General features: G+C 36.1%; 1 protein-coding gene across 4 annotated transcripts; it reads right to left on the bottom strand.

Annotated features, from left to right (window-relative positions):
• Positions 1–544: 544 nt before the first annotated feature.
• Positions 545–23,408, bottom strand: LOC115624508 (neuropeptide-like 1). Of its 4 annotated transcripts, none has more exons than XM_030519216.1 (5): positions 23,100–23,408; positions 7,995–8,114; positions 5,726–6,440; positions 5,299–5,576; positions 545–2,046 (listed from the first exon to the last, which is right to left on the bottom strand). In XM_030519216.1, the coding sequence occupies exons 1-5, from the start codon at positions 23,169–23,171 to the stop codon at positions 1,738–1,740; spliced, it is 1,494 nt and encodes a 497-aa protein (XP_030375076.1). In that variant the 5' UTR covers positions 23,172–23,408; the 3' UTR covers positions 545–1,737. The 4 variants fall into 4 exon arrangements, with proteins under 4 accessions (XP_030375076.1, XP_030375079.1, XP_030375077.1 ...); XM_030519217.1 differs by having other exon boundaries at positions 1,924–2,046; positions 5,293–5,576; XM_030519218.1 differs by having other exon boundaries at positions 1,958–2,046; positions 5,280–5,576.
• Positions 23,409–23,542: the final 134 nt, after the last annotated feature.

The following is a 23,542-nucleotide window of genomic DNA, read 5'->3' as shown; positions in this document are numbered from 1 at the left end:
CTGACTTGGAGGCCATAAAATTCTCAATATGCAATTTGAATGCCTTATTGAAAACACTTTTTAAAAAGGTCAGTAATGCGATCCGATAAAAATGTTTAAAGCTGTTGGAGAATGAAAAGTGGTTAATCAAGCAGATAGGCAGATATTTCTTAGAAATTTACACAGCGCGATTATAGTCATTTAAAAATGACTAAAACTGGCAGATTAAATATTAATGATTTAAACTATTTTTATTTCTGCATAGATTGTAATATTATTTCAGTTCACAAACTATTATTTCGTAATAATATTACAATCTATGCAGAAATAAAACTGTCAGATTTAAATATTAATGATTTAAACTATTTTTATTCCTGCATAGATTGTAATTTTATTTCAGTTCACACACTATGATTTCTTATTCTTCGAAGAGTTTAGTCAAGTATATTCTTACTCCACTTACATTCAATATCAGTGTACTATATGATTGTTCCAAGGCATCTAGATCCCACTGGTTTTTGAATGCGATTTCAACAGGCCCATTAAATGAAACAAGACAAAGTAATTATTTCAGTAATGTAGAAGCAAACCTGTAATCGGTATGTATATATTTTTATTAATTTTGGGTTTTTATATAATTGTGTAAATAGATATAGCCTTTCGATAACATTGTTTCCTTCTATTTTTTACAATGTCTATTTGGGCAGTTTCCACTGCTCTGTCGGGATAATTAAACAAATTAAATATCAATGTATATATTTTTAAATTGTTATACATTTAGTTTCAAGTAAAATAAATATGAAAGATAATTATTGACAACATCAGACTTATAATTACGCACATTGAATATGTTTTTTATGGTTAACATACATATACATATATATATATATATTGATTTTTTTTTACATTTTCCATGCTCAGTTGCTTTAAATAATTCTAAAAACGTATATTATTAAAACAAATAACTACATAGGTGTAAAAACACACAATTGTGTTAATAAATGAAAATACTTTATTATTGTCAATTTTTCATTTATTGTCTGATTTGGTGAAGCCTTCGCAAAATTTATTGTCTTTGACGCAGTTTTTGGAATTTTATTTCAACTCTCGGCTCTAATTATGAGAATTTGTCGCGACACCTAAGCTAGTTTTCTAAAATATTTATACATATATTTTCACTACTAAAAAGTTAATATTGTCAATTCGTTTCCACACACGTATGTATAAATATGAAGTATATATATATATATAGAGGAAGAATTCGCAATATATATGTATTTACTTAGTAGAGATTACTATGTATTTGAAACATGAGACAAAATGTAGTTGAGGAGAATATTTCGGTTGAGCATATCTGTTAGAGTTCAAGACTTCAATCTAAGGTACAGAATTGGCACTAATATTTTTTTCTTTTGCGTTTTAAAATACATAGAATAATAACCGAGCGATATGATTTATTTTGATATTTAACGTTTTGCACTGATATCAGTTACCTCATTACTGTTTCCATCTTCAAATTTCTTTTTATAGTACATGTGTACGATATATTGTATATTGGTAGGTATGTATATAGATTTTGCCCCGCAACTATACTTGCCAGATCCCCAGCAATCTGTTAGTTGCGAGTGAGTGTTGCAGGTGTGTGTGTGACGCATGCTTGTAAAGGACTCTTTACTTGGACATCTACGAACTACAAGGTTTTGTATAACTTTAATTATAATCGTATATTGTATAGAGCATATTGTCAATAGCATATAATTAATATTGATAATTATCCATGGGTTCATTGGTGCGTCGAAATTCGCGTTGATGCAGTGCTGTAATACGCGGCGGAGTGCCCCAGGAATGGAATGGTGGATAGGATCGCAGTGTAGCCGCGGAGTCGGGAAGCCTGTTGGTGGCAATGCTTCGAACAGCGGCCTTATTGGAATCAACGTAGAATTTGGGCAGACGACCGCGTATGCCAGCACCACTCCAGTTCATCATCGGTTGGTTGGGTAGGAAACAGCGTTTACAAACGGCTGCGATTGGTTGACGCAGTCGCTCGTGTTGGGGGAAGTACTCGACCTGTTGGGATATTGAGAAAATATAATTAGGAAGAATTGCAGAAAACTTGCACCACATCGAACATGAATAAAATATCTATATTCTTTATGATCCATAGCAGCTACATTTTTGTAAGATTGCTCTACACAGCATCAATCAGGTTCTTGAGCTACACAGCTAGTACGTGTATTCAAATGCTAGCTTGAAAACGCCAGTACACATTACTGTACTACATGCAACCTATTAATAACTCCTCAACACCACTAACAGCAAAACAATAAAATAAGAAACACACTTGCAATAATTCAAACATGCCAATAATTAATAAACATGCCAATACAAAAGTAGGTACAGAAGAAAACAATTACACAATAGCCCCCATTTTGTAAGTTAAGCTTCGTATGCATTTTTTGTTCAAGACTTAATCAGGTAAATATAAATTTAGTTCCCAATATAACATGTCTCTTACAGAAATAGCTCGAGCGAAAAAAGTAGTCCATCAAATTTTTGTGTGTCATAGAAAAAGAGCTGTTTATTATTATTTGTACTGATGCCATCCGAACACCAGGCAGCTATAAATAATTTACATTTGGTTAAATGCGACCAAATAATTTTCTATTTATTCTTAATTTTTAGAAGTGAAACTTCATATGTGAGGGTTTTGAATGGGTCCTATGGGCGATATTTCACAACAGCAGTTGATTTGCCTTCTGCTTAAATATTTAAATTTGTTAACAAGTTTTATAACTAATTGTGGCAGTGTTTTAATCCATTTTCTAGCGGTTCTTCTATACATTTACGGATTTCTTGTCCATTTTCTATCTATTTGTGATGGTTTTGCATACATTCTAGCATTTTCTACCCATTTATAGTCAGTTTTTTAGCCTTTTTTAGCGGACTTTCTTGGTAATTATAGCGGATTTTCTAGCAAGGTCTCTAATAATTTTTAGACGATTTTCTAGCCTTCTTCTACCTACTTATAGTTGTGTTTCTAGCCATTTTCTTCGATAACTATTTTCTAGCCATTATTTTCAAGCGAAATGTACTTTATCCACCAATCATTGTTGAGAAATAATAAAAGCTCCCCTTACCAATTTAAAAAAAAACTCAAATTTAATTTTCGAATACAACCACTAAGTTTCACTTCGCCTTAATCGGCTCTAATTTCTAATATATGTATGCATATGAAATGAAGCCTACTGAAACGTCATTAACAAAACTTACAATTCACAAGCCATTTAACGTTTCAAAAAAATATAAAAAAGCTCTATATCTGTAACAGTTCAAAAAATGATATTGGGTCTTAACATATGTATGTATGTATATGTATACGACATCATACATCCCGAAAACTATGCAATAAGTTTTTTGTTCTTCTCTACCACGGGTGAGTTTCTGTTTTCAGTTGGTTAGTTTCGGCGGCAGCGAAAAGTATGCTGCAGTTTATTTTAAAATGCCACCACGATGTAGATTCTCCACAACTTCAGCAATGCCAATCTCCTTTATTATTTACCTTTATAGTTCCCTATCTATATTGCATTTTATTTATTAACTGCCACTTGCTATTCCACAGCTGTTCAATTTAGGGCTTAATTATTGCCTACTGTTTATAATTTCACATTCCATCATTATCATTCTTTATGAATGTGAAAATTCTTTTTACTCGAATATAAGTGAAATACATTAACGTTAACATTTAACATATTCCTAGAATTCTCGTACTTTCCTTTCAACAATCATGGAAAAAGTACCAAAAAATAACTAGTTGAATTTATTAAAGGTAACCCATTAGGTGTTAATATAAAATGAAATATAAATTACTTTCAGCCTTTTGCAGTTTCTGTTATATAAAATTCATCAAATTTCTGATTTAATGCTGATAATGCTTTCGACTAGCACGAGGTAGTGGAAGTTAAAAAGAAACGCTGAAGTAAACATTAGACTTCCTTAAGTACTAAACAAATTTCAAATGCCCATAAGCAATAGCAGAATCCATGCCAAAAAAGTCGCAAGTTTTTGTTTGTTACCAACTAAAGTTTTAGGTTTCTCCAAAACGTTAAAGTTTTTACCGAAGCCCAAATGCAACAAAGTTTACCAAATAGCCTGCAATACCACGCAATAGCTTTCAGCTTGAACATTGCAGTAAATAAGAAAACAAAACGCCGGAAATTATCCATTTAGGACTGAGCTTAACATCAGGCGACAAAAATATAATTTGCATGTTTGCTAAAGAGACGAAAAATCGAATTTCCGGTTGATAGAAATCAATGAATACGTGCGAGAGTCGAGGCTGCCGGCAGAAATTGACAAAGAAACAAATTTCATGAAAATATGTATGTATATGCAGAATCGATCAAATTTGTATAATGCAAACAAATTAAAGGTGCTTTACTCAGCTGCGACATACAAAATAATTTATTTAAATAGGGTGTTATCAATTTGTGAAAATAAAATAATGTCGCACGTTTTAAGATTTCAGTAAAAAGGTTCAATTCATAAAGAACGTATAAGGTAATTGGCATATTATATATCCATTGCTCCAATCGTACAACACTACTAAAAGTATGTACTATATGAATGAGGGAAAAATGGTTATTCATTTTGTTCCTTCTTTTGATTTGAAACAAAATCGAAAGCGGAATATTGGGGGAAACATTGCTTAAGTTTGAAAAGATTTAGGTGTTTTAATATTAGGTGATTAGATTCAACTTTTAAAGAGACTATTAAGTACTCCTTAACAGAACTACAATAAAGTTTTGTGTAAAAGTTCATTTTTCTTTTTTCTACCGCAGCATTACCAAAAGATAGCGCAGTCGAGTTCTTGCAATAGCTTCTGATTTCTTTATTCTCGCACAGATCGTGAAAATTTAAAAACTAAAAAATAAATATTTCAAATAAATCGAATTCATAATCTAATGACAAATATGTGATAAGGAATCTTTAAGAATAAAACAAGTAATTGTATGACTCTTGATTGATGACAATAGGGAAAAATTCTCCATCAATATATACTACGTATTAAACGAACGTCGGTGTAACATCAGAAACTTTAAAAGTTGTGGAAATCACGCATCAAGAAAATGTAAATTGTTTGTGGCAATTACATTTTCATTTATAGTAATCCATCTACACAGGCTAGCAGGCGAACAGGCAAACAGGCAGCAAACGGGAAGGAATTAAAATGAAAAGCGCAAGGCAACAAGTAAGGGACCATAAATAAAATAAACAATCAACATAATCAGCACACATCGAACCATTGCCATTTACTCATACAAATTGCCTGGCACGTCCCGAGCGACTGAAGCGGCCATTGCCGCCAACGTTACCACCAAAGCGCAGATCATCGGCGGAGGGGCTGCGCAGGTAGCGATAGGTCGGCAGAAAACCGGAACGATAGACAGCGCCAATGTGACGCTTTTGTGGCTGTAACTGAAGCTCCCCATGCTCCTCGTAACCGGACTGAGACGTAGTATTGGCATCTGCATCTGTATCAGCGTCAGATTGCATGTCGCCGTTTTCAATGCCAAATAGCTCGGGATCCTTGGACGTATCTTTAGGTGCGTTTAATATTTAGAATAAATGTGTGAACGACTGTGCTTCATAGCTGCTAAATAGGTGCTTAAATGTGCCCACATATGCATACATGGCATATGTATGTAATAGTTAACCCCCGATAGTTCTTAGTCTTCTTATTACTCACCCAGAAATCGTTTCTCAGCGCGTCTGTAATCGTTCCAGTCTAGATCGGCGTAGCCAGCGTAGCTTGGATACCACCAATAGCTTTGCATGGGCAGTGCCATGGCTTGCGACTCGCCAAATTCAGGTGCAGAGAGCATTAACTCTTCGTCCTCGCGCTTCTGTTGAGCCCCATGCACCGGAGATCCCTTTAGAGCTCCCAAATTACGCTTCTCTGCACTAGCACGCGGCTGCATATGCTGGGAGTTATATCGCGCCACGGCTGCCACATTACGCTTGGGCTGATCGCGATGTGTGCCCGGGGCACTCTGCAGCATTCCCAGTCTGGCCATGGTGGCAAGGTTCCGTTTGCCGTTAGGCAGCTGAAAATCACGCGCCAAAGTGCCAACGTTTCGTTTGCCATAAGTCATTATTCCGCCAGCACGCGCGAGTGAGCCAATGTAGCGCTTTTGCTCACTCGGATCACCCGAAGCATCCTCCACATAGTCCTCTGGATCGGGCGTTGGCAACTGACCATTCTTAGCCAGCGTTGCCAAGCTACGTTTGGCACTAGACCCAGTCGGGCCAGAGTGCAGCAAGCCCTGAGCAGCTAAAGCTGCCACCGAACGTTTATCCTCATCTATATAGTCGCCATAGCCCACGCCCAGCTGCTGCTCCTCTCCCACAGCCAGCTGACGCTCACGCAAAATGTTCTTCAGCTGATTGCGTAAGGCTGAGACCTGTAGATAATTAAGGAGAGACTATTCAAAAATGTGTCCATACTTACAGCTGTTGAGAACTAATTAACAACGATCCATTTTTAATGTGCTCCATGAAATGTATACATTAATTATCTAGATTCGAGTTCTTTGAACTTAAAAACAAACCACAGTTGAATTGAAATTTATAACTCCAAACATTTTTTTTTTGAAAGATTTCCTGCCCATACCTCGGATGTGACTGAGGCAACTAATTTGATTAACAAAAAAATAAGAGAGAACGCTACAGTCGAGCAAGCCCGACAGTGTAATACCCTGTACCCAGGTAAACTTCCATCACTGAGTTATATGCGCCCATAGCGGCAGCAAAAAGAGGAAGAAGAAGAGCGAACTTGTTGCTGCAGTTTGGGGGTGTTATGCTGGAGAGAATTTGTTTCGCTAATAACTTTTGTTATAATTGACCGAATTGGATAAAATTAAACAAAAAATTAAAAATTAAACAACAGTAGATAATTATATATATATGATGTGGACAAAGTTTGGTTTAGGTAGCATTTGAAATGTGGACGCTATTGACGAAATGCTGTAGCGGGGGAAGGGGGGGAAAATTCAAAAAAATAAAATAAACTCGTCCTTTCTCGGACCTAGAAGAATCTGGATGCCATCTTTGGTTATTCTAGCTTTTATAGTTTCTGAAATCCTTGCGTTCATTCAGACGGACGGACAGACGGACGGACGGACATGTTTAAATCGATTTCTGGGGATTTATGGGGTCGGAGATGCTTCCTTCCTAAAATACCCTTTTTACCCTACGGGTACAGGGTATAAATATACAAGTATATATATAAAACCAAGAAAATATTCAATAAAATTATAGTTATAGATTTTACACCATATTTCTGCTTTAATACAGGCGCCGGCATCTTTCTACAGGTATTCCATGCCATGCAACTTTAACTTTTGGGAATAACGTGTCCAAATTTGTTATATTCTGTTAAGGAACACTTCTTAGGTCGTTCCATAAATGTTCAATGGGATTTAGTTCAAGACTGCACGATGACCATTTAAGAAGCCTAACAGAACTTGTATCTAAAAGTTATTTCGTTGGAGTTTAGGGTTTAGGCCAAGACACCGTAATTTTTTTATTCGCCGATGCTATCAGGATATCCCTCAATATATTGACTTACTTCTCCCATGTATAAACTCTCTCGATGCGGAATATGAGACCAATTCCATTCCATGAGAAACATTCCCAAATATTTATTTTGCCTTGACCATACTTAACGACAGTTGACACACACTTTGGATTTAGTTTTACTACTTTTGGACTTCCCGTATATTTTCTACCATCAAGACCAAGTCGGGCAATCTTTATCTCATTAGGGTGGACTACATATTTCCATTTGTTAAGCTTTCAATCAACATGGGTTTAACCGTCGTCGTCACTTGAATTGTAGTCGTTGTTAATTAGTAGTTCAACACTATACCTTTAAATACGAACATTTATTTAACAAATTTTGTTCAAAAATAAAATAAAATATAATATAGAAATAAAAATATACGAAAACTTCTTACATGTAGCTGATATTCCGGACTGGGGCTCATCAACTGGCTTATAATAAACTCCAGCTCAGTGGGCGACAAGCTTACCACATCGTCCGTGGCGTTCACTGCAAAGCCGTGCGGATGTATAGCCTGAAAGAGGAAGATTCGCTTAAGAAATTAATCCGAAAACGCACACATATTTCAATTAGCCTCATTAGACTGCTGCACAGTGGGCCAAACAGCTCTGCTAGTGAAATTTTACTAAAATTCAAGCAAATGAAAAGATATTTTAATGAAAATCTTTAACGCATGCATCACTCATTTTCTAATTGTTCAACATTGTACGTCAACTATATCTCAAAGCTCCCTTATAACTGATTTACTTATGTTTACAACTAACTATTTAATCAGAATCCGATGAATCTGAATCATTCAAAGTAATTTTAAAATTAACGAGCAACCCAGCAACGACTTTATCTAACTTGATATCTTTTTTCGAAAGTTTTGATGTTTTTGACAAAGATGTTATAAGCGGATCGGATGCTACAAGCAAACCGTTCTTCCATCATATATATATATATATATATATATACTTGTATCATATATCGCTGAAGTCTTTATTCCGGGCTTCTAGGACTTCTTCGGATATAGTTCAAAACGTCTGCAATATGTATTAATTAAAACCAAGGATGTGTCGACAAATATTTCAGCTGTTTTCTTTTGTCGACCCATGTCTGACTAACTTTTGAAATTGTGGTAAAATAGCGGCATATCAAGCCATTTCTGAGTTGTAATGCCATACTTTCTTTAAGTTTTTGGAATACTTTCATTTCTCTGTAAGCCTGCTAACGAAATTAGTCAATTTTCTATTTATTTCGGTCAATTCATTTTCAGATAAGTTTCTGTTTCGCTAAGTTACGTGCATTAGAGTAGCGTTTAGGAACTGACATTTAACCCAAAAAGTGCAACAAACTTAAGAATTGGACGTAGTTGGTATTAATTTTGGACATTTTTTCATCACAAATACCCACACTTTACATAAATGCTAAGTTCAGCTTTAATAAGATTGAATAAAGAAGTAATACAATACTTGCTGAAAGAACTTCTTCACATTTTTTTTTAAATTTTATTTCGACTTAATACCCGCTAGATAGGTCATTTGGGCCACTGTGCGCTGGCTATCAGCAGACTTTTATTTGCCACAATTATTTAAGCCGATTTAGCAACAAGCCTGTTGAGAAGAAACTGTTTTCACACATAATTACTGTCATAAATTTTGCTACTAAAGCACTATCTATCTATGGACTAAGACTTGGCAAATGCTGCAATATTTATAAATACATAAATGTAGTTATAGCCGTAAATGTAACACCTGTCAGTGTCCTGTCAGCAGCTGCTTTAGCGGTTGCCTCTTCGGACCAGCTCTGCACTGTACACATCCGTACACACCCACGCTTAGATACAAATAGACACACATACATATACAATCGCGACGTAAATGCGTGCAAAAACGTATGTCTACGTTCGTCTTATATAATTCTAATTTTAACCATTTCCATTAGTTAGTTACTTTCCTCTGATATAATTGACTATATTCACAGCTCGTACTACTCGCAGTAGTAGTTCGATAACTCTCTAGCTGCGAAAATATTAGAGATGCTTATGCACGCACTAGTCCTATTTACAACTACTATAGAAGCAGTCATTTATAAAAATTACAAATTTATTATTTTGCAAGATTATATGTATTTTCAGTTTGTTTTGGGCCTCATCACCCGACCAATAAAGAAAACGTGCTTGTCGTTCTGTATTGTGAATATAAATGGATGGTTTGCTATAAATTCATATTCAGGCTCACTTTCGCGCACGGCGGTTTTGGAAGCTGTGCGTATTTCTGTTAAATAGAAATTTAATGAAATATATATATTTTTTCATATGGAGTGTTGAGACTGTTTCCGTTTTACTCACTGGTATTCGTGACACTGCCTCCAACAATATGTTCTTCGTCCATTTCGACAAAACTTGTATGCATCATGGTTGCAACATGAAAAGGACGCAAGGGGCTGCTGCTCGTCATTCCGTTCATATGAATCGAGTCGAAAATCCTGCCCACGCCCATCTGTCTTAGCACTGATTCTAAAGGAACACTAAACTCCACCTTGAACTTTGGCAGCTGATAGTGTACTGGCACGAAAGTGCACTGCGATGTCAGATTCTTGAGATCATACCACTTCAGCTTACTACTAAGCGATCTCAGGTTATCGTCAACGGACTTGGGCAAAAGGATTGTCATGAATAGTTTATTGCCTGGGATTGGTAGTTGAATGAAGTGCATGTTTAGGTTGTGGGGCTGGTCACCATAGCACAACCAGTCATCAGACACCTTTATGGTGTCAACAATCATCCTTTTACCTCTGCTATAGTAAAATGGCAATTTATGGATTTCTGGTGCCGTCCCGCGGCCTCCGGAAACGTTCCACTTAGTTCGAAAGTAGGCGGCATTCGCAATGACAAGCTTTGTTGCGTTACTAATGGCATTGGATCTGATTATATTGTGGAGTTTGTTTCTCATCTGAAGACCTACTTGTACTTTGCTATTTATTTGTTTAGTGACACCACGCACGTCACTGAAATCCACGAGCTCGACTCGCCCCCCAAGTACTTCCGTGACAAGATGCTGATAAAATGGTTGTATACTTAGCGTACTGTCGACGTAAAGAAGATTGTCTATCTTAATGCCGCTAAGCTGAACCTTTCCTTTGTCCATAGTGTTTACTATATCATATAATTCTGGAATAGTGTCTGTAATGCCAAATAAGATGAGGCCCAGTGCCAAGTACGCTGTGGTCGGTGAAATGACAATGTTATCATCTATAAAGTCTTTGGCAATTTGGCTAAACAAGCGACTTGGAAACAGGTTTGCCTTTGCGGGCATAGATCGTAGTAGCAGGCAGCAGATTAATACTAGTGTGGGAAATTGATAAGCCAAAGATTCAAGACTCGTAAGCAAAAACGATTGAATTCCACTCACTTGCGCAGTTGATAGATTTCCCCATACTTCTCCGACTATCGCCGAAGCTAAACTGAGTTGTTCTGCACTTTTACAACCGTAACGTATTCATATTGATACAAAGTGGAGCTAATAGATGCGAAAAATTGTAGCTCATTTACGACAATAGGCCCACTTGCTTTCAAATAAATAAATAACTTGAGTTTTCACCTAGTCGCTGATTTTTATACCCTTCTTATATACTTGTAATTCAGAACGTTGAGAACGTTGAAGAGATAAAATCGCCAAACTTGGTATCCAAATTCTTCTAAGATCGTGAAAGTACACGTTTTTTTATGCATCCCCCTCCTACTCCACCACTTTCTTTTCTAGACTTAATTTTCGAACCATTAAAGGCATACACTAAACTAAGATGTAATAGTTATTTCTTCTTTGCTTCCACAGAACGTTTTTACAAATTTCATACTAGTAACCAAACTAAATGTTCTTAAGATACCGAAATCTTTTCAATGTTCACAATCTACAACTATCGAACAGCATTTGATTCGATTAAAAATTTAAAGGAGACTTTGATCTGAACATAACATGACCGGCATACCACAAAAGCACAACAAACAACTCAATAGAACAACTAGAGCTGCTTGTGTGTGAAAACTCATAACAATATTTTAGGAACAATAAACAAGTTAGAAACACGGCACGAGTAAAGACAAGACAAAAGTTGAAACTGAAGCAACAGCATGGAAAAGAGTGCTTTGTGTTTGCAAACAAAATGGTCGTTCAAGTAAAAGGATAAAGGATAAGCCCAATGTATGCGTGTGTGTGCGGCATTTCCTTGCACACCCGCCCAGACAAAGCTTCCGCTTCTAATAACCCGACCAGGTCGGGGGCGGCAGCAGTGGAAATGGAAGTTTCTTCGTAGTCGGAACTGCTTGCCGGAGGCGTAACGTTCGTAAATCTCGAACAGAATTGACAACTACTTATGTGCACTCATGTGTCCATGAGTGCGAGTGTATGTGTGAGTGTGCTTTTATGCTCAACAATATTGTTATTAGTTGAGCGTTTCTGTGAGCGTTGTGTTTGCTTATCTGTTATTAGCACTTGAAATAATGCCTTCAAGGTGTTGCTTGAGCCCCGTGAATAATATGAGTCTTTTCGTTTATCACAAGTCCGTGTCTGAAGCATTCAAGTTGAAGAGTTGAGCGTTGGCAGCAGAGAAAGGCCAATCTGGGTTACTTCCTTATTTTCAATATGGATATTCTTTAAATGTCACAAGCTTCCAAAGCTCTTCAAGAATGGCAGGGTTTATCAGATAGACTTATAGGTCTTTGGCTTATTCATTCACATTTTACAAAACAAGTTATAGATTTTTTTAAACTTCTCATTCAGTTTAAATCATTTTACTTGTAGTGTGTACAAATAAAACCGTATACGGGTACTACGAACAAGTATAATGAAGGTCGTGCTAAATGAAGCCACATATCCATATGTTTATGTGATATTTTATTTGGAACTAAACACTTTTGTGCATAAGAGCAGTTGTCCTCCATCATTTGTACTTAGTTGTAGACAACAATAAACTTTAGTTAATAATTGTATTACATTTAAATAATGAAAAAATCGCCTTTTAGTTAAGTTAGTTGCAATGAAACTAACATATTTAAATATTAGATGGAATAATAAAATATAATATAATCCTGCAAATTCAATTACGAATACTTTGCTTTGTTCAAGCTGAAATCGGCACCCCAAGATAACGAAACAACCATTATCTTCATTCTTTATCCGCGCCAAAGCAGTGCTCTATAAAAGCAGCAAAATGTAACAGACATTTGGGAAACGTGGTTTTAATGGCATGGATATAATGTGACAAGCCCCGTTTGCTTCCGCAGTAAATTTAAAACGCGAATGGAAGAAAAGCGAACGTGCACGTAAATTTTCACTCAATAGCGTGGCGATGGGGGGTTGGCATCTATTGTTGGCTTAGGCATTGGTGAGTGAACAGCAACAATAGTTGCATGAAGCAGAAATGTTGCAAGTGCTACACTATTTTGCATTTAAAGATTTTACGCAGAAAACTTTAATCCGGGCGCTCTGAGACTCTCTTAACTTGGTCGTAATGCCGAAAATTTTATGCGCCATCATGGAAAATTCTGTTTGCTGAGCAAATGAATTGACAGAATTTATGAATGTGCCAACATATGAAAGTCAGTGTTGTTGTTACAGTCATAATATTGATATTTGCCTTTCTGCATACTGCACTTTGTTCACATGAATAAATAATAACGAAGCCAAAGCAAAACTGTTTGTCAGCGAAAAATGTAAAATAAAATAAATATCGGAATTTACTGATGTGTGTATGTCGATTGGCTCGCTTTCAGTTTTGTCATTAAACAATTTATGATGCTGCAATATGTTTGTGCATACTGTCACGACATATTTCATTATAAATATGTAAATCATCAATGCCAATATAGAATGGATGGCAGATATATAGTTTTGTTACTTCTTGTAATTTTTCTTTGCCTCGCAGCTATGTGTCTTTCAATATGTATTCCGTAATGTGACTCAAGCACAATAGTTTGATACTATCTGGACAAAGAACAAGAAGTATATAAATATTTTGTATATAGTTTACGTAATGTAGAAAAAGTACATTTTAAACATAAAACCCATTACCCTGCTAGGTGAGGTGTTCATGAATACACAAATAGATATACTTGTAACTCTCCCGTTCCGGACTGAACACGCATACAAAATTTGAAGACTCTGATTCTTACTTATTATTGGGTATTCTTGCATTCTTACAGATAGACAAACAGACAGGGATAAATATATATGATCACTAGTATATATTCTAGGTGTTACAAAAACTGAAGGTATTCATAATACGGGTATTATTTCAACCTTCAACCCTTCAAAATGTACGAACGAATTAAAAATGCATGTTCAGTTCGATTAGCCCTTCCATTATTTTGTATGAGTAAACACTCGGTAAATTCTAAAATCTAAAAGTATATCTATTTTCCATAACCTCTAACTCTATATACTTATATATACTTATATATACTTGTGTATCTTTCCGCGGTCCAAACTTCATAATTTCAAACCAAAATCTGTCCTGTGCCTTTTTGCTAAAATTCGTGGCTTTAAATTGGAGGCAGCAGAAAAGGGATTTGTTCACTTTAAAATGCCGTCCACGTATTATCCTCAATAATTAAAATATATTTGGGTCCTGTGCCTGACACGCCTCACATTCATTCATTATTTAATTTTGCAGGCCTGTAATTAAAAACGACGACGTCAACGGCATTGGCACCGCGTGTGCGGATCGTAAAATAACAGAATATGTCAAGCGCACAATCCTTTTGGTCGAGTTTCCGTTGCCGCGCAATGCAATGAAAATCCAATTAAAGTCATGATGAAAATCAATACGCAAATAAAACAAGACTCAATTTAATTCACCAAAGCACACGAAACGAAAAAATAAACACATTTGAAATTGTCAGGCATTTATGTCCATTGGTCCGAGCACAGCAACTGGTCCCGCTATCATTTGCCAGCTAATTGGCCATGAGATTACGGAGCAGAGCTCCCATTCACATTCCGACAGACGCACATTCAAGGCACATTTTAATGATGTCGGCTATCCTCTCAAACACTCTCCCACTGCAGGAACGTGAGGCTGAGAGCCTGTTGAGCGGCTTATGTCGCTGGCGGCGTGCCATCACAATCACAATCATGTCGTCATGGCGCGCCTCATCTCCCTCACTTGGGCGTCCATTTCAATTTGTTCTTGGCTACGTGTTTAGTACTTGCTGGACTTTGTTTTTATTTTTGGGAAGCGTATTTTAGCGCTTTACTTTGGGTAATTTAATGGCACAGTTTGCTCCTATTTTTGTTTCATTTCGCTTTTCTTTTGCTTAAATAAATATTTTGTGGCTCAGTATGAAAATCTTAAGTGCTTTGACCTTCCAAAGATTGTGTATAAGCTGTGGTTTGTTTATAAATCTCTTGAGGAGCTTGTGGGCATTTTGTGGGTATAAATTAATGGCGACTTAAACAAGCTCAACAGAAAGGTGCCTTAGCCTGGAAAAGGCACTTCAAAGAGAGAGAGGCAACACATTTTCTCGTTGCTACTGTAAAAATCTAAGCCAGTCGTGCCAACCGAACATTTGAATACCATGTGTCCAGCTAAATCCATTTTAATTAAATACATTTTTTTTGATAAATCTTTGTTAAGTTTGCCGATTTTGATAAAACAGATTATAAAGAGGAACGATACAAAAATAATAATAGCTTTTGAAATGTGGGCAGCATTTACAAAATTCTGTAGCGGGGAGAGGGAAATCAAAAGAATAAAATAAACTCGTGTAGCTTAGGGGCTACGAGCATCTATATTCCAAGTTTGGTTAATGCCCGCTCAGCTGTTTCCGAAATCCAGGCGTTCATCCAGACATCCATCTGGACGACGAACGGACGAAAATGTCTAAATCGATTCGTCTCGACATGCTGATAAAGAATATATATACTTTATGAGGTCGGAGATGCCTCTTTCTGCCTGTTATATTCTCTGCACAAGCCCTTTAAACCCTACGGGTATAGGGTATAAAAAGTTATCCTATTAGGCGTAATATTCCCACCTATGAGCTCTGTGACAGCCATGTAAAATAATAATGATAATAATAATGCTCCGACTGGGGAAAAGACAATTCTACATACCAAGTTTTATGTCCTTAACTGTTATGGTTCGATAGTCCAAATGGAATAACCATCAAGATCGTATATATAACTAAATATTGCCTATTACATACATATGGATCTTAAATTTTCAATTGTTGGTCTGCCACATTTCGGGTTACAAAAAGCTGTTCAACCCTGCACCCAAAGGGTACCATAAATTATATATTTTAAATCTGTTTATTAAAAGGATCTTATCCAGATTCCCCTGAGCCTTAGGCAGGTAAAGTTTATGATTTTTTCCTGATGCATCCCCATCCCCACTATTGAATTTTTTGTTCAAATTTGGACGTTTTTGTTTTTGTTGAATGGGGGACACGGAATTAAAGAGTTGGGCGCGGCGGATTCGAGCAATTCATTCCTTTTACTCATAGTTATAGAAGAAATTCCGTTTCCGTTATAGCCTTTCACAACAGATATACCGACTGAAGCCAAATGTAACCTCGAAGTATTAAAAGTCTGAACAAAAGGGTTTGTTTAACCTTCTAGAGATTACTGTCTTTCCAAATGTGGATTTAAATAATGCAATGTAGTATTCAATTTTTAAATTTTTAGAACTAACTACAGAATCTGAAAACAAGTTCAATTAAACCTATTACAAGTAGAGCAAGGGACATAATATAAAAACCAAGCGTTATTACCATCAACGCCAGCTCTCATTAAATTTTACGAGCCATTAAATGAAATCAATTGCACATTCATAGCCAGCAATTCTATCCTTCAGATCGCATTAGGCCTTTCGAAACATCATCCATTAGCAAGGACCTTTAGCTGTAATTACCCGCGCCATTGTTTACGTAATCGTCGAGCTTTCATAAAATGTAACAGCTCTGACACGCTCGACTCACACATGGCTGTGATTATATAGGACAATGGGGTGCCTTTACTACATATCAGTACATATTAACAATTTCAACAAATATGTTGATGTTAATGGTCCGTTTGAACGCAATTAGAATATGTATAGTCCAGCCGCCTACGCCAATCATGTTGTTGTTTTTCTGATTTATGGATAAGAAATATAAATAATTTCGCAACCCGCAACAGCACATCTTAGTCCTCTTCCTTTTTCTCTTGTCAAATCATGTGACAAGCACCAGAAATAACAATCAATAAAGCTTACCCAAAATTTGCTGCTTGTTTATTTTCCAGTGAGCACATAATAAAGTTGTCAAGTTGTTGACTAACAGCAATCAAACAAAAAATCTGCACATAACGGACACGGGAAAACAAGTGAAGCAACAATTTTCAATTAATGTCCATTTCCATAACCTTGGGGAACTCTGCATATCAATTACTTGGCCAAAAATGTCTGCATTCTTCTGATATCAGCGCGTACCCAAAAAGTAGGCAACACATTTTTTCGTCGGCACGTTGCTGAGCCCAAATTCTTTCCTAACATAAAGCCAACAATAAAAGCAAGCAACAATGTGTATTTACACGAATACATATACATAATAGCTAACGGTAAATGTGCTATTGTTAACTGTTAAGAAAATGTTGCTGAATAAGCAAATGTGTGAGGAAAGCAAAGGAAAGCAGCCCAACAAATGTCGCGTGGGTGCTTGTAATCGAGCCATGAGGCAAGGTTCATTTTATAAGCATTCAAAATCTTACTGGAAAACGATGTGTACGTGAATGTGGGTGCATGTGTGGCTGTGTATGTGTGTGTATGCTATTATTTGCCTTTGCGTGGGTGCGTGTAAAATATGAACATTGTGCCTATTGAAATCCATTAAATTCAAAAAGGGGAAATGCAAAAAATATGACAAGATAATTCACATCATTCCATTTATTTGTCATTGATGTTTCGGCCGTTTTAATTTACTTGTCATGCCAACAATTGATGCGCTTAAATGACTTTAATTTCAGCAGAGCTGCAAGGAAAAACATTTTATGTACGAGTTCATGCAAAGAATTTTCTTTGAACGAAAGCTGCACAAAGCCAATTTCCTGGGATAAAAATGCGAATTTCAGCCGAAAAATATGACAACTATTCGAAACTTGTGAGCTGAGTTGGTATAAAAGCTGAAATTTTAAACCTCTAGGATAAAAGCACATTCTTCATTTTTTTGGCTTTGCTTGCAAAAAGCGCTCGCATGGTTTCAAGCATAACAGTTTTCAACAGCATTTTACCAGCAATTTCAACAAAACCCAAAAAATTTTTTTCATAAGGGGCGTGTCTGTCAAATCAACAATTTGTTTAACTCTTTCACATCTCATAAATTAGCAATCGTTATGAACGTAGGCTTATTTTACTAGTATTATGGTTTCCAGCGGACTTTCTTAGTTACTTTCACAATTGACACTAAAAATTAATTTGAGAAGAAAAATTAAAATGAAACTTCTAGCTGTCCCGAATGAAATTTTTAATTTCCTTTCATGGTTGAAAAGGGAAAATTCTTGCTCCACAGGAACTGGAGAAACGGGCTCCAAAGCTTGTTGAAAAGTTCTGATTAACTTTACACTCCCTCGAACACCAAAAGCGGGAAGAGCGGCTCCAAAGATTGTATGAGAAATCTTCATTTTTCAACAGATCAACTTCTTATGCAAACCGGAATTTGCACATCATTTAGCAATTATAAGCATTTTTTCTATACAGTATAAGATTTTGACTGAATTAATGAGACATTTTATTCTGGCTGGGAAATTTGTATACTTAAACAGAACCACTAGGAGTCTCCATCCTCATACATGCAGATTTGTCAAACTACTTTATGTATTGTATCCAGATTTCGACGTCACAACTAAAAATCAATCAATCTATTTATAGTATTATGTTTATGATATTTATTAAAGCAACTTTAATTTTCAATCGATCTAATTTTTTGTATAAGTTAGTCTCATAACTTTGAAGAAGAGGATTATAATCTACTTAAGTTACAGTATTAAAATTGATAAGGACTAAAAATACAAATTCCAAACTAAAGTAACACCCACAAAGCAAAGTATGTATATTAGCAGGCATTTCGTCCCCGAACGTCTAGACATATTTCCGGTATTTGATAATAAAGTGAGGTATTTTATGAATGAAGAAGGTAGCATTTTGCCAAATTCATAAGCTATCTAGGACCTTACATACTTAGTAGTTAGTTAAGTTCCCTAATGAGATAATCGTAATGTTCACCCAAAAGTATTCCATGTCATAAAATACAATAAAGAAACACTTTATGATTAAGTTTTCATAAACGCCTTCAAATTCCTTTGATATAGAGACTAATTTAAAAATTTCAAATCGACAGGCATATTTTAGTTACCATTTTGTTAATCAGGCGTTTTATGAGAAACTGATATTCATATATTCATATTTCAGATCTCAATAATATCCGAACTAATATTTTTTTTAAATTACTTTTGTCGAAGATACCAGACCAGGGCATATAAATTGTACTATTCATCCAACAAACTAACATTTTGAAAACTAGATTTATTACACACACATATTGTTGAAATTAATTAAATATTGTTCCCTTCACAACGGGAAAATTGCATTTTCCTAACAACATTCCCTTCAATTGTTCACTTTATGTATATAAGTCGAGCTGAATGCTTAGGCCAAATTGTATTGTGCCCTAAAAACGTGAAAGAAGGGCAACCTTAAAGCCCAGGCAACGTTAAGGCGGACAGGAGAAGCAACAAGAGCCTGCAAGACGTGTACTTCTTGCTGCCTGCGAGTGACACATTTATTTTATTCCCTGCTCGTATAAATTCATGTATTCCCAGAGTTGGGAAATTGTATAGGAATAATTGTCAATTAGGCAGACTGCAGATGCGCAACTCGACAGCGTTTGCTTCAAATGCAGGCAATTTATGGCGTAAAAGCCGACCAAATTGCTCGACTTTATATGAGTTTATATGCTTGCTGTTTGCTTAAGATAACGAACTCTGTGAGGGCATCTTCGCATTTGCATTTCAGTTATTATAGCCTGTACCCAAAGGGTGAAAGGCTATACTAGTTTTGTGCGCATGTATGTAACACACAGAAGGAGGCGTGGCAGACCCCACAAAGTATATATATTCTTGATCAGGATGAGAAGCCGAGTCGATATAGCCTTGTCCGTCCGTCCGTCTGTCCGTCTGTCTGTCCGTCTGTCCGTCTGTTCGTATGAACGCAAGGATCTCAGAAAGTATAAGAGCTAGAATAACCAAACTTGGTTTCCATATTCTCCTAAGACCGAGAAAGTACGAGTTTGAGTTTTTTTTCGATGCACCCCCCCACTCCCCCGCAATTCGTGTTTTTTCTTATAACTTCCGTAATTCTTGGAATTTTGAAATCAATTTTGGTAGGTACATCCAGTTAGTACTAATGTGTCCGTGTGCCAAATTTCATCATGATAGGTCAATTCTGAAGAAAGTTATAGCCATAAGTAAAATCGCTGCTCATGCGCTGCCTCTGTCGGCAGCGCTGCCCGCAGCTGTTGTTGTTGTTGCTGCTTTGGTTCAACTTTGTGCTGCATACATACACGCATATAAACACGCATAGGTACGTGATGTAAATGTATGCTGTTAAAACTAAACATAAACATATATTCTAATTTAATTTAATTAATTAATTCATTAATTTTTTTTAATAATTTAATTTTTTTTTTAAATTTTTTTTTTTTTAATTTTTCTTTTTTTGTGGGCAGTACAGGCTATTTTACTGTCGGGCTTGCTCGACTGTAGCGTTCTATCTTGTTTATGTTGGGTACATTTGTGCGCAATGGTGGCGTATGCGTAATTTTCCTCCGTTAATGAAGTGATTTTTTTGAGGAAAAATGCTGCCTCATCATCTGAAACGGTAAAATGAGCACCCGTCGCGTTGCTATTGATTGGGAATTTATTTATAAACACATGAGGGCCCACAGCGAGCCTTAGCGCGTCATTATCAGCATTTCGAGTTCATCCTGCATTTGCTGCAACGTCAGCACGAATGCAACGTTACACGCATGTGGCATTGTCGACTACACTCACGCTGCCGACCCAGCAGAAAGCCACCTCAATACATTGCTCGTCATCGTATCTGCGCATTTCATTTCTTGTCTTTCCTTGACATTCGTATCTTCTACTATATATGCTTGGGGATTTTTGTATCTGCGCTTATTTATACCGCTGCATTGCCTTTAATATGTGTCATGGATTCTGTGGAATGGAATGGAATCTGTCCTCCCATTGCAACAGACAATACTTGAAGCAGTTACAATTGTAACTGCGAACTGACAGACAGCTGAGTGCTGACAATATTGAACATGAAATCGCATTTGAGCTGACGTGAAATTTTCTATAAGTTCTCGAATACGAATATAAATACGAGTATGTCTATGCTTGTGAGGATTGATGCATAGAAAGTTTCTAATTGAAATGTTTGACATCTAATCTTCTTAAGTCTTGCTAACTGAACTGACATTGCCTTTGACATTGACAGGAAATCCATGTTAGCAAAATTTAATAATAAAGAGGCATGCAGGCCCGATTTACATTTCAAAAATCAAAATTAATTACGATTATCGAATTCCAAATTCGAATGTTAATTCATGTACGACTATACTCGTAAATAACATTCCACTTGAAATTTAATTTACCACTATACATAACTGCCTTTAGAGTTGTGCTCTTATGATACAAATTAGCAAATACTTAAAATAAGTATGATAATCAAGAATATATATGTTTGGTTTAAGAAATAACTTAACATTTTGATAATCCCGTTTTAATCTCACTGCATAGGGTATTTCATAGTTGTATAATAAAAGATAAGAATGAATAAACTTTAATCGGGCTTGTGTCCATGCTCATCTACTCATCACAGAAAAAGAAGCGCAGTTGCTGGCAGAATACGGGCATAAAAAGAAAATTAAATTTTAATGATACAAAAATTCCCTCGTTATTATTCATGTTCATGTAAATAAAAGGTAATGTAGAAGATCTACATTTCGAGTGCGACAGGATTGAAACACTAATAGACCAGGCAATAAATGCCAAGTTCCAGGAACCAATCCTTTTGCCATCAAATGCTTACCCCTTTTCAAAATATTGATGGGCAATTAGAAACCAGAATCGCAACTCTTTAACTCTAATTTATATTGAATTTATCATGTTTTGCATAAAATTAAAAAATGTTTTAACAAAAAAAAAAGCTTTTTTAACTTTGTACTTTTTAGAGTAAACTACAAAATCACTAAGAAAATTAAATGAAGAATTTTAAATCCACAGTTGTGTCCCCATAAATTCGAGATGTTGAAAGAAAAAAAAACTCGAGTGACAAAAAGAAATAAACTCGCATATGCCTGACAGATGCTGACATGGCGTATCAGTACAGAACCAGCCTGACTTTGGACTTTCTATACAGACGCATGGGAAACAATGGAAAATGTCATGTCGTGCATTCCAGATGTATTTTTTAAATAGTGCAGTTTAGCAAAAAAAAATGGTGGCTGCACTGTTGAAATATTACACTTGCAACAGACCGGAAGTGGCTGTCGCGCGTGCACACAATGGCGACCACGGACGGCAACTGTTGCAATATTCCAGCCCAGTGCCTCAAGGGATGACCGCACAAAAACATAAATCACTGAGAATTGTGTAGATGCCAAGTTTATAACTCGTGGGGCTAAACCTAAAGAACTAGCGAGCATTTTTTACTGGCTGATGAGCAGCTGCAGTTGATTAGCGAGGCGTTACCATTAAGCACTTTTCGACGCTTATTGAAGTTATAAGGCCGTGGTTGCCCATTTGTCTAATCCTCGAGTGGATATATGTGCTAAGCGACTTTTAAATCTACTTGACAATAGTACCACCAACAGAAGACTTACGAGACTCCACCTCCACCACGATCTATCCTCACTTCTTCCTATAAATGAGCTCATAATTTCACATAATTTGTAAATCTGCATAAACAAAATTTCTATAATTATTATCCCCTACAGACAAATAAAAAAATTATATTTCGTTTTTACAAATTTTTTCGTTTTCCAAATCAGTATTTAACCCACTTTTACAAAATTTCTTAAAATAGGTAAAGGACTGAAATAAATACTTTATTCAAAGATTCGATTTCATTAAATTTGCCAAGCAAAAATATGACTTTCTAGTTTAGTTTCTTAAAATTACGAATTATTTTAAACAAATACAAAAAAAAAGTAATCAGAACATTAAAAAATCTTGATTGTAAGTAATGTAAGTATGTTGATTAAAGGGATCAAAATTTAAGCCAAACTAAGCAAAATCTAATTGCTGTAGAAATTAGGACGCGCGAGACAAAAAACAAGATACCACATTTTAAAAAATACATAAAAATCTAAGCTGCAGATTGGAAAAATCACAGAAAATGAAACTGTTAAAAATAATGGCAGCGCGCTTTTAAATTAAAAGCGAATTCTAATTAAAAAATAATCCCACAGACTTACGGCATTCAGCAGCATTGAGAGCAGCAGCAGTAGCCATTTGGTTTTGTGTGCAGTTTTGTGCATGGCCTGCATTGTGGACGACACTGATGCGTATTAACTTGAAATGTGACGTCGGAACGACAGTAAATTATAGACGTTTGAAACGCACGCACGCACACACACACAAAAACTAATTGCGTTTGGCGAAGCAACTAAAAGTATGCAATGATTTTAGAACCACAACACACTTATTCAAAAATTTAACTGTTACTTTCTGCACTTTGAGAACACTCGGCCTCTTGGTTACTTCTTAGCTGCGCAACGGTGGCAACGAAGTCTTTCGTTTGACTGAATGCTGCGACCAGGACATGCTGCTATTTATACGATACGCCGTGTGCCCTACACACTTATGTACATATCTACACGCTCGCATACAAGCACACGACTGTTGCTCGTGTTGCTGG

The sequence above is a fragment of the Scaptodrosophila lebanonensis genome, unplaced genomic scaffold, assembly GCF_003285725.1.
Source record: "Scaptodrosophila lebanonensis strain 11010-0011.00,11010-0021.00 unplaced genomic scaffold, SlebRS2 tig00000061-arrow-pilon, whole genome shotgun sequence".
In the NCBI taxonomy this organism is placed as follows: domain Eukaryota; kingdom Metazoa; phylum Arthropoda; class Insecta; order Diptera; family Drosophilidae; genus Scaptodrosophila; species Scaptodrosophila lebanonensis.
Note: the sequence above shows the minus strand (reverse complement) of the source record. Positions and strands in the feature narration are given on the sequence as shown.